Below are 12,554 nucleotides of genomic sequence, written 5' to 3' on the forward strand. Positions count from 1 at the left end.
TGCTGAGCGAACCAAATGTTGTTCGGGCTCCACCACATCGGTGCCTTCAGTTTGTCTTGGCCCCAAGCTCTGGAATGCCACCTCTCCTCTTCTTCGATCAAGCTTTTTGTCATCTGACCTCCTATCTCCTTTGTGACTCAAGTGTCATACTTCAGTTTATGTGCTCCGATGAGGCACCTTGGGATGTTTGATTAAATTAAAGGCACCCAATAAATATAAGCTCTGTTATAAGTATGCACACATTTCATCAGCTTTTTTCTCAGTAGGTACCGCACTTCCCAGGCCTAAATATGCAACTTTCAGCATTCTTTTGGCACACACTTTCTGGTCTGTGGGAATGAAAGCAATGTGGTTTCTTCAACCTCAGCGTATTGGTAGCACTCTTATCTTTGAGTCAGAGGACTGGGGATGAAACTAAGGCCCAGCGCGTGATCTTTAATCAAAATAGTTCTCAATGTAGTAGCGAACGGGAAACGCAGGGAGTTTCCCCAACAACCAACCCAGCGATGCCGCCCCATTAATCTAATGTTAATTGGTCCAGTAATGAGGCCCCACGGGCTTCACGCCGCAAATTGCTGATTTGCCGGTACCGCGTCCAGCAGCTCCCTGCTAATGTGGGGGAACCGATCCCGCAGAGCAAACGCTGGACAGCACGCATGCGTGCCACCAAGGAGACCGGCTCCAAGATTCGGGAGATGCTGACCTGGCCAGACTGTTGACGCAGTGGAGTCCAGACGGGATGCCTTGTTCCCCCGAGGGGCTCGGAGGGTCAGCCACAGTACTGCCAATGCTACCTAGGAAGAAGTGGCAATAGCAGTGACAGTGTCCGTCAGCGAGGGGGAGTGTGACCAGGAGGACCGCCACCCACTGCCACGAGAAGGCTCAACTACTTCCACTTGGCTGCACAGGCGAGTTGGCATTGGCCCCCTGGTCGTCGACCCCCCCCCCCCCCAATAACCATGTACCTGACACTGCCCCCGCCCAGTACCATACTGTGCCCTAGCCCACCCATGGCCAGTGGTGCCCACACCTGACGCCCCCTCTCCCCCACCCAAGCGATGCATGAAGCTTGCAGCTCACGATGCCCTCGGTTTCCCCGCAGGAGAAGTTGACCAACAACAAACTGGAGAGGATCCAGACGGTCGGCAGGGTGCCAGACATCAGAGTCCTCGCCCCCTACGAGGAACAAGCCCTGTAGGTCGCAGGGGTTGCCGAGGACAGATCGGTCACCGATGTCAAAATTGGCCTGCGGCGCAGAGGTGAGTATCCACTAGCTCCCACCCAGATGACCTATCATGTGAATTGTTCATGCCAGAATAATGATCCTTCTCACTGACCACATGTCCATTCTCCTGCAGGATCACCATTGTACGGTCCCAGCCCATCTGGCTAGGACCGTACAATGCCTCCGATGAGAACACCTCAGAGGAGATCTCAGAGGATGGTACCATAAGGCTGTCATCCCCACCCTCCAACAGCATAAAGACTCACCTCGGTCGGCGAAAGTAGGGAGGGTTTAAACTAGTATGGCAGGGGGGTGGGCACGGGAGCAATAGGTCAGAAGGTGAGAGCATTGAGGGAGAACTAGGGAATAGGGACAGTGTGGCTCTGAGGCAGAGCAGACAGGGAGAAGTTGCTGAACACAGCGGGTCTGGTGGCCTGAAGTGCATATGTTTTAATGCAAGGAGCATTACGGGTAAGGCAGATGAACTTAGAGCTTGGATTACTACTTGGAACTATGATGTTGTTGCCATTACAGAGACCTGGTTGAGGGAAGGGCAGGATTGGCAGCTAAACGTTCCAGGATTTAGATGTTTCAGGCGGGATAGAGGGGGATGTAAAAGGGGAGGCGGAGTTGCGCTACTTGTTCGGGAGAATATCACAGCTGTACTGCGAGAGGACACCTCAGAGGGCAGTGAGGCTATATGGGTAGAGATCAGGAATAAGAAGGGTGCAGTCACAATGTTGGGGGTATACTACAGGCCTCCCAACAGCCAGCGGGAGATAGAGGAGCAGATAGGTAGACAGATTTTGGAAAAGAGTAAAAGCAACAGGGTTGTGGTGATGGGAGACTTCAACTTCCCCAATATTGACTGGGACTCACTTAGTGCCAGGGGCTTAGACGGGGCGGAGTTTGTAAGGAGCATCCAGGAGGGCTTCTTAAAACAATATGTAGACAGTCCAACTAGGGAAGGGGCGGTACTGGACCTGGTATTGGGGAATGAGCCCGGCCAGGTGGTAGATGTTTCAGTAGGGGAGCATTTCGGTAACAGTGACCACAATTCAGTAAGTTTTAAAGTACTGGTGGACAAGGATAAGAGTGGTCCGAGGATGAATGTGCTAAATTGGGGGAAGGCTAATTATAACAATATTAGGAGGGAACTGAAGAACATAGATTGGGGGCGGATGTTTGAGGGCAAATCAACATCTGACATGTGGGAGGCTTTCAAGTGACAGTTGAAAGGAATTCAGGACTGGCATGTTCCTGTGAGGAAGAAAGATAAATACGGCAATTTTCGGGAACCTTGGATGACGAGTGATATTGTAGGCCTTGTCAAAAAGAAAAAGGAGGCATTTGTCAGGGCTAAAAGGCTGGGAACAGACGAAGCCTGTGTGGAATATAAGGAAAGTAGGAAGGAACTTAAGCAAGGAGTCAGGAGGGCTAGAAGGGGTCACGAAAAGTCATTCGCAAATAGGGTTAAGGAAAATCCCAAGGCTTTTTACACGTACTTAAAAGCAAGAGGGTAGCCAGGGAAAGGGTTGGCCCACTGAAGGATAGGCAAGGGAATCTATGTGTGGAGCCAGAGGAAATGGGCGAGATACTAAATGAATACTTTGCATCAGTATTCACCAAAGAGAAGGAATTGGTAGATGTTGAGTCTGGAGAAGGGGGTGTAGAGAGCCTGGGTCACATTGTGATCCAAAAAGACGAGGTGTTGGGTGTCTTAAAAACTATTAAGGTAGATAAGCCCCCAGGGCCTGATGGGATCTACCCCAGAATACTGAACGAGGCTGGAGAGGAAATTGCTGAGGCCTTGACAGAAATCTTTGGATCCTCGCTGTCTTCAGGGGATGTCCCGGAGGACTGGAGAATAGCCAATGTTGTTCCTCTGTTTAAGAAGGGTAGCAAGGATAATCCCGGGAACTACAGGCCGGTGAGCCTTACTTCAGTGGTAGGGAAATTACTGGAGAGAATTCTTCGAGACAGGATCTACTCCCATTTGGAAGCAAATGGACGTATTAGTGAGAGGCAGCACGGTTTTGTGAAGGGGAGGTCGTGTCTCACTAACTTGATAGAGTTTTTCGAGGAGGTCACTAAGATGATTGATGCAGGTAGGGCAGTAGATGTTGTCTATATGGACTTCAGTAAGGCCTTTGACAAGGTCCCTCATGGTAGACTAGTACAAAAGGTGAAGTCACACGGGATCAGGGGTGAGCTGGCAAGGTGGATACAGAACTGGCTAGGCCATAGAAGGCAGAGAGTAGCAATGGAGGGATGCTTTTCTAATTGGAGGGCTGTGACCAGTGGTGTTCCACAGGGATCAGTGCTGGGACCTTTGCTCTTTGTAGTATATATAAATGATTTGGAGGAAAATGTAACTGGTCTGATTAGTAAGTTTGCAGACGACACAAAGGTTGGTGGAATTGCGGATAGCGATGAGGACTGTCGGTGGATACAGCAGGATTTAGATTGTCTGGAGACTTGGGCGGAGAGATGGCAGATGGAGTTTAATCCGGACAAATGTGAGGTAATGCATTTTGGAAGGTCTAATGCAGGTAGGGAATATACAGTGAATGGTAGAACCCTCAAGAGTATTGAAAGTCAAAGAGATCTAGGAGTACAGGTCCACAGGTCATTGAAAGGGGCAACACAGGTGGAGAAGGTAGTCAAGAAGGCTTACGGCATGCTTGCCTTCATTGGCCGGGGCATTGAGTATAAGAATTGGCAAGTCATGTTGCAGCTGTATAGAACCTTAGTTAGGCCACACTTGGAGTATAGTGTTCAATTCTGGTCGCCACACTACCAGAAGGATGTGGAGGCTTTAGAGAGGGTGCAGAAGAGATTTACCAGAATGTTGCCTGGTATGGAGGGCATTAGCTATGAGGAGCGATTGAATAAACTCGGTTTGTTCTCACTGGAACGAAGGAAGTTGAGGGGAGACCTGATAGAGGTATACAAAATTATGAGGGGCATAGACAGAGTGGATAGTCAGAGGCTTTTCCCCAGGGTAGAGGGGTCAATTACTAGGGGGCATAGGTTTAAGGTGAGAGGGGCAAGGTTTAGAGTAGATGTACGAGGCAAGTTTTTTACGCAGAGGGTAGTGGGTGCCTGGAACTCGCTACCGGAGGAGGTAGTGGAAGCAGGGACGATAGGGACATTTAAGGGGCATCTTGACAAATATATGAATAGGATGGGAATAGAAGGATACGGACCCAGGAAGTGTAGAAGATTGTAGTTTAGTCGGGCAGCATGGTCGGCACGGGCTTGGAGGGCCGAAGGGCCTGTTCCTGTGCTGTACATTTCTTTGTTCTTTGTTCTTTGAATTGGACACTCTAAATTTGAAAAGAAAACTGAGATGATGGAGAGGAACATCTGACTTCAGCTTGATTTTGATATAATCTGATGTCCATGCAAGCACACTTTCTGGGATCACTCATTATGAGGAATGGGGCCATCGCTCATTTTCCTCCCAGAACTACGCAAAGTAGATTTGTTGTCAAAGGAGAGATTAGTGTGTCTTATAACTGCCTCTGGTAGAGGTTAGCTAATACCTGTTCTCTTTCAAACAAAAGTGTAAAGTGGGGTGGCACAGTGGTTAGCACTGCTGCCTCATGGCACTGCGGACCCGGGTTTCATCCCGGCCCCGGGTCACTGTCCATGTGGAATTTGCAATCTCCTTGTGTCTGTGTGGGTCTCACCCCCACAACCCAAAAAGATGTGCAGGGTAGGTGAATTGGCCACATTAATTTCCCCTTATTCATAAAAAAAAAGAATTGGCTTCTCTAAATTTAAAAAAAATGAAAATGTAATAAAATCACCTTTGGGACTTTGTGAAAAAACCATGTTTACAGAAATACTAAAATATCACTAAACACCTTTATGTACAGACCTGGATTGGTGTGTTACATTTTGCTAAGTTGCATGAATTTGTTTTTTTTTTGCCATGAGTTATTCCATAACACTCTTGGACATTGATATCTATCCATAGAATTAATAAATGTGGAGATGAAAGTATTAACAAGCAGCTGCAGCTTCTGTTCTCAGAAAAACAAGTAACTTCCAAAATCTGACATGTTATCACATTAGTTCACAAATAAATTGTTAAACATTATAGTTAACATTAAATAACATTAGTGTTAGTTGAACTAACATTTACTTGAACTAAAAACACCTTTCACACACTTAATCTGAGCAAAGGTTGAGACAAAGAAGCTGTATCTATGGCAGGTGATAATTTAATTTAACTGATCTCAAATGGGGTAGAGTACATGTGGGGCAGAACTTTCCACTCTTCCAGCAGCAGGAATCCTGGCAAGCAGCGGCACTTAATTTGACAGGAAGCAAAAAATCTGTTTCCTGATGGTGGGATAAACTGTTAAAATTCTGTTCTCTTGACTTTCAAGACAGATGAAAGGCATCATCCTGACGAAAAATGTTGGGAACTTTCATTTGCATGTATTAGCATCTCATGCATTCTCATTAAGAGATCACCTCGCTCCGAGTTTGTTCTCCAAATTAAGTTGACGGCCAGCGGGAAATTAGGAAGTTCAATTTTATGACTCTATAAACGTGGCGTACACCTGGCGAACTTCATCTTTTCCACAACTGTGAGGAACATAGGTGTTACATTTTCCTTCTTGGGGACCTTGTATAACTTCACTTTAAGTGCTGTTAACAACCGCCGCTCCAAGGCTGGACAAGGGAGATTGACAAAGGCTGAAAAGACACTGGGTGCGTAGGGTGGAGCTAAGGTTAGACAGGGCTTACAGGAGAATGCTGGGATTTGTGTCTGCGGAAGGGGAGTTAATGATAGGAGTTAGGAAGAAGAGAATGAGGGTATGTCTGGGAAGGGGGAGGGAAGAGTGCTCGAGGGTGAGTGAGGAAGTGTGCTAGAAGGTGGGACCAGTGGTGTGAGAACACGTGTGGAGATGAAAGTATTAACAGGTGGGGACGGCATGTGGCGCAGTGGTTAGCACTGGGACTGCGGCACTGAGGACCCGGGTTCGAATCCCGGCCCTGGGTCACTGTCCATGTGGAGTTTGCATATTCACCCCATGTCTGCGTGGGTTTCACCCCCACAACCCAAAGATGTGCAGGTTAGGTGGATTGGCCATGCTAAATTGCCCCTTAATTGAAGAAAAAATAATTGGGTACTCTAAATTTATTTTAAAAAAGAAAGTATTAATAGGTAATTGAATCTTTTTTTTTTCTTATGGCGAGCTCCTAGGGGGACAACTCTGGGTACTGTTGATAGGAGGGAACAGTCAGTCAGAGGGGGGAATGGAATGCAAAAGGGTAGTTGATCCAGGGTGAGAGGCTGGTAGGTGAAGGTCTCATTGGAGGAGTCATGGAGGGCGACAAGACAAGTGGCTCAGATAACAACAGGCAGGTTCAGGACGAGCATGGGTATAATAAAAGGTCTCAGCTCGGAGGGGAGGAAAGGCTTGTGGAGGTGGATTGTGATAGTGTCCAGCATAACAGGGAGGGCCACGGGTGCCTCGCTAAGTGGGGAGATTCAAGGGTGGCAGGGGTAGAAGAATAGAACAAGAACAAAGAACAAAGAAAAGTACAGCACAGGAACAGGCCCTTCGACCCTCCAAGCCCGTGCCGACCATGCTGCCCGACTATACTACAGTCTTCTACACTTCCTGGGTCTGTATCCCTCTATTCCCATCCGATTCATGTATTTTGTCAAGATGCCCCTTAAATGTCACAATGGTGATATTGAATCTGTCTTTGTTGATGGAAGGGGGAAGTTGGTGCGCGGCAGAGGAAGGGTAGAATGTGGTGGTAAGTTTGATAGGTGACGCACACCATTTTCCCAAGCTGACCCTTTACCACACAGTTAGTCGGTGAGATCCCTCATTTTTTTGACTTCTAAGCCAGGAAACCTGTGTAAAATGCCAAACTTATTTGAACAGGGAACACATTAAAGTAGATCAAGTGCTACACTGCACCCAATTTAATTGCATACATTTAATTTCTTTGTATACGAAGCCTCGTGAAGCGATGTCCCATTACAATCTGAAGTCTTGAATTGATTCCCCAACCCATTTTGGCTTCCTCAGGCTTCACACTGACCACTGACTGTTGTCAAGCAAGCTGATAATCGTCTACGCCTCTATAATGCTGCTGTAAATTTACTTCCAGGAAGGCACAGGAGCCCAAGGATAATCAAGCCTCTTTATTTCCCCCTTTTGCACAACGGTGCCCCTAGATTATGGGTTCAGCAGAGTTGGAGAATTGCCACTGCATGGCACTCCATTGTCAACACATTGTGATACCACACCAACCCTTGAAAATCACTATTACTTTATCTCACTGCCCAAGGACCCCTTTGTAGGTGAGTTGGGCCAGGAGAGGGTTCGGAGATTGCATCAGGGGTCGAGAGATCAGGACGACATTTTAAAATGGTCTCGATCTCTCCCTGCACTGATGAATTCCAGCGAGCAGTGCTCCTGTCATGTGAGAGTACCTTTAAGAAATGGGTGTTTATAAAATAGCTGTGGTGGATGTACCTTTAAGAAATGGGTGTTTATCAGTGATGTCAGAGTGTGGGTGGAGCTGGGCTGTCTGTCTACTTTTACTTTCGCTTTGGGCAGTCTGCTACAGGGTGCGTTTTAGTTTCGTTTTGAGAGCTGGATAGCTGCAATCGCTGCAAGAAGGTGTATTAGTCTCCCTCTCTGCAATCTAAAGACTGTCTCCAGATCCTTTGGTGATTTAAAAATAATACCTGTTTCTGTAGTGAAGTTAAACCTGATGTCTTTCTGTAAAAAGGTTTTTTTTGTCTTATAGATGTTGCAAGGAAAGATTAAGAGTTACTTATAGAGTACTGTATTCTTTGGGGGATTTATTGGTGTTGATAGTTGTTAAGATGTTTGCTGTGGGTTTATAAAGTGTTAACTGATTTCATAAATAAACATTGTTTTAATTTAAAAGTACTTTAACTCTCTGTTGCACTACATCTGTAAGGTAGGCCCATGTGCTCCCCATAACTGCAATCTATTAAAAGTTGTGGGTCAGATGAACTCCATGATACACTTTGGGGTTCTCTAAACCCTGGCCCATAACACCCTCAAAGCAGAAAATGGAACAAAGTGCAGCCTCGGCTGTGCGTCCTCCATTGAGGCTCCCAATCTACCCAAATGGCCGTTCGATAGCGTGGTCTTTGTCGGCGCTCTGAGCGCCGGGAAACACCCAGCTAACACGCGCACTATGGGACTCTGTTCCCATTCGGGGTCATCGCTCCCAGGGTGTTCATTAAATGCTTTCAACATTGGCATTACTTTATTTGGCTCACTTATTTATTAAAGTGGGAGACAAGTTGACCCATGAAAACTGACTCTACCAGGTTGCTGCAGGGAAGAGGGAACTCGATTTATCAGTGCAAACATCAAGCGCTGGCTCACAATTAACCATTCCATGGAATCTGTATTAAAATAGAACCAGTATAAAGGCAGGTACTTTGTCAGCATTTTGCATCAAAAACCATGCAAGTAAATATTGGTTTATTTACAAGCATTTTGATTACTCTATAGTTGCAAGTTATCAAGATTTTGGGTGAGATCTTCCAGCTGGTCATACCAGCGGGATCGTCCATTCCTGTTGACGAGGCACCCCCCTGCGGGTTTCCCGGCGACATGGGTTGGATTCAATGGGGAAATCCCATTGACAGCGGCAGGATCAGAAGAAGATCCTGCCAATCGCGGGCTGCCTCCCACTGTAGAGAAACACGGCGTGGGGAGACCAGAGAATCTCTCACTTTATGACTGCTTTTTGATAATTTCTAATTAGAAAGTGGAATGAAAAGTATTCAAATACTGTTGTTGGTTCATGGAATATTCCAAATAAAGTAAAAAAAAAACGGATTCTTTAACACCATCTTTAGGTACAGAAATGTTTGGCTGGCCCAATAGATTAGATTTTGCGATGAGGTGATCGTGAGCTGCTACATTTAAATCCAATGTTAACAGAGACCTCGCAAGTTCTTTTGTTCAGTTGGCCCTTGACCTGGCAAAAGCATTGTCTCGTGTTTTTATCATTACAGGCATTTGGATTTATTGTCACATGTACCGAGGTACAGTGAAAAGTATTTTTCTGCGTACAGTCCAGATAGATCTTTCCATACATGAAAAACATAGCACATATGATAAATACACAATGTAAATACATAGACATAGGGGAGGCCAAGGGTGATATAAAATGGGATAAACAAATACTTTATCATGGGTCAAAAAGAAGGATGGGATTTGTTTGCCTTTCTGAACATCTTGAGCTGTTTTGGCTGTATCTGAGGCCTTGTCCAGCATGGCTTCCTGGAAACATAAGGGGCGGGATTCTCCGCAATCGGCGCTATGTCCGCCGACCGGCGCCAAAAATGTCGCGAATCAGTCCGGCATCGCGCCGCCCCAAAGGTGCGGAATTCTCCGCATCTTGAGGGGCCGAGCCCTCACCTTGAGGGGCTAGGCCCGCGCCGGACTGATTTCCGCCCCGCCAGCTGGCGGGAAAGGCCTTTGGTGCCCCGCCAGCTGGTGCGGAAATGACTTTGCCATGCGGCGCATGCGCGGGAGCGTCAGCGGGCGCTCACGGCATCCCCGCGCATGCGCAGTGGAGGGGGTCTCTTCCGCCTCCGCCATAGTGGAGACCATGGCGAAGGTGGAAGGAAAAGAGTGCCCCCACGGCACAGGCCCGCCCGCGGATCGGTGGGCCCCGATCACAGGCCAGGCCACCGTGGGGGCACCCCCCGGGGCCAGATCGCCCCGCGCCCCTCCCAGGACCCCGGAGCCCGCCCGCGCCGCCTTGTCCCGCCGGTAAGAGAGGTGGTTTGATTCTCGCCAGTGGGACAGGCATTCCAGCAGCAGGACTTTCGGCCCATTGCGGGCCGGAGAACCGCCGGGGGGGCCCGCCAACCGGCGCGGTGCGATTCCCACCCCCGCCGAATATTCGGTGCCGGAGAATTCGGCGCCGGCCGGGGCGGGATTCACGCCAGCCTCCGGCGATTCTCCGACCCGGCGGGGGGTCAGAGAATCCTGCCCAAGATGTCGGCTGGAATTTTACCAGTCGTTTGGCAATGGGCTGAGAAGCAGGAAGGTTGGAAGAATAGCGGTTCAAATGGGGGCCACCTCAGTGTCTTCCCCTCCATTTTGCCAATGGTGGGAAAATTGGCAAATTGGTTGCTTGCCCAGCGACCCACTGAAATGGAGAGACTGTTCAATGAAACCTGACAGACCCTTATTAGGCTCTGGGACAGGACAGAGTCCTCCTTTGTGGGCATCTCCAGTCTGTACACCCACCTCCCATTCCCCTCAAGTAGGATGCTCTTTCCAAGGGCCGGTGCAGACTTCATGGACTGAATGGCCTCCTGTCTGTAGATTCTATGGTTCACAAAGGCAAAGACCACCCATGTGACAATGGTGCCGCTATGTACCATGATTCCTCCACCCCGATCACCAGGGTTATCCTCTTCCAGCCATTGAGTTGCCCTCTCACTGGTGTTTCAACCACATGACTGCTGAACTGCCGGCCCTCTGGACACTTGGTGGCAAGCCATCATCCTTAATTTGATGCAGTAACTTAATTGGCCACCACCACGAATATGCCTCCCTGGAGGTCTCCGCCAACCAAAGTGAAATCACCTCCTGCTTTCCACTCCAGCGGTAGAACGTCTGCCTGCGCTAAATTCAGCCTGTTTTGTGTTGATTGAAGTAAACCTTTATACAGGACTTCACAGCAGCTTGAATGTAGCACTGCACAGAAAGATTTTTAATAAACATGATCAGCCATAAAGAACTAAAGAGGAATTAGTCAGGATCATAATGCCCTCTGTTGAATCAAAATAATTATTAAACTACTGCAACTCTGATATTTTGACAATTTTTCGATATGCGTAATTCTTTCAAAAAAAGGGCAATGGGACTGAAAATGGAAATTACAAACATTGGAAATTGTGGTGGTTTATGTCTGCTAGGAAAATCTGACTTTTGCTTTTGTTTCTCTCCAACAGCATCCTTGGTGTGGCCTTGGCCTAGAATAGATGGCAAACAATGTCAACAACTAACAATATAGCACAAGCACGGAAACTGGTGGAACAGCTGAGGATTGAAGCTGGCATTGAAAGAATTAAGGTGAGATGTTTTAAGGAGAGCAGGAAGGATCTGTTGAATGGATCAGGTCATGTTAAAAGAATCAAGATGCAATTAATTTGAGCAAGATAAGTAAAAGAAAATAGAGGGCAGCACGGTGGCGCAGTGGTTAGAACTGGGACTATGATGCTGAGGACCCAGGGTTCAAATCCCGGCCGTGAGTCACTGCCCGTGTGGAGTTTGCACATTCTCCCTGTGTCTGCGTGGGTTTCAACCCCACAACCCAAAGATGTACAGATTAGGTGGATTGGCCACACTAAATTGCCTCTTAATTGGAAGAAAATAATAATTGGGTATTCTAAATTTATTTTTAAAAAAAGAAAAGAAAATTAATCTCAGGAAATACTCAACAGGTTAAGCAGCATCTGTGGAAAGAGAAAAACAGTGTTAGCTTTTCAAGTTGATTACCCTTCACCAGATCTATGACCCTTTCTCAGGTCATAAGCCTGAAACATGGGGCAGGATTCTGCGGGAATCGGTGGGGCGGGCAACGCCGGCGCGAAGGAGTGGCGTGAACCACTCCGGCGTCGGGCCGCCCCGAAGGTGCGGAGTCCTGCGCACATTCAGGGGCTATGCCGGCGCCGGAGTATTTTGCGCCTTGCCGGCAGGCGCGGAAGGGGCTTGGCGCCACGGCAACCGGCGCCGAAGGGCCTCCGCCGGCCGGCGCGAGTTGGCGCATGCGCGGGTGCCCTAGCGCAGGGGGGTTCATCTCCGCGTTGGCTGTTACAGCGGCCAACGCGGAGGAATAGAGTGCCCCCACGGCACAGGCCTGCTTGTGGGCCACGGGCCAGGCCATCTTGGGGGCGCCCCCAAGGGCCAGATCCCCCCACGCCCCCGAGGACCCCGGAGGCTGCCCGCAGAGCCAGGTCCCGCCGGTAAGCACCTACTCTAACTTACGCCGGCGGGACCGTCCGTAAACAGGCGGCCACTCGGCCCATCACGGGCCGGAGAATCGCGGGGCGGGGGGGGGGGGGGGGCGCTGCTAGCGGCCGCCGACCGGCGCGGCGCGATTCCCACCCATGCCAAATGTTGCTCTTATTAGCCTTAGTTTTATTAGCTCTAATTCTGTCACCTTTGCTCACGAGTCGCCAGGCATCTTTCTGATACCGCCACGTGGTTCAAGCTCAAGTAATGATTAATAATGCAGCACACCGCTTAGTAAAAGTTAAATCAACGATCATTTATTATAT

The 12,554-nt window shown here is 48.5% G+C and overlaps 1 protein-coding gene across 15 annotated transcripts in view; it reads left to right on the forward strand.

The window, feature by feature from the left end:
* Positions 1 to 12,554, forward strand: part of gng7 (guanine nucleotide binding protein (G protein), gamma 7) — a 310,055-nt gene that overhangs the window by 253,757 nt on the left and 43,744 nt on the right. For all 15 annotated transcript variants that reach the window (XR_011936079.1, XR_011936080.1, XR_011936083.1 and 12 more), the window contains one exon: positions 11,226 to 11,346. Coding sequence is in view for 10 of the 15 variants with exons in the window: in XM_072482222.1 (XP_072338323.1) it covers positions 11,266 to 11,346 (81 nt within the window). In the remaining 5 variants the exon portion in view is untranslated. The remainder of the gene's footprint in view (positions 1 to 11,225; positions 11,347 to 12,554) is intronic.

Source organism: Scyliorhinus torazame, chromosome 18, assembly GCF_047496885.1.
Source record: "Scyliorhinus torazame isolate Kashiwa2021f chromosome 18, sScyTor2.1, whole genome shotgun sequence".
NCBI lineage: Eukaryota > Metazoa > Chordata > Chondrichthyes > Carcharhiniformes > Scyliorhinidae > Scyliorhinus > Scyliorhinus torazame.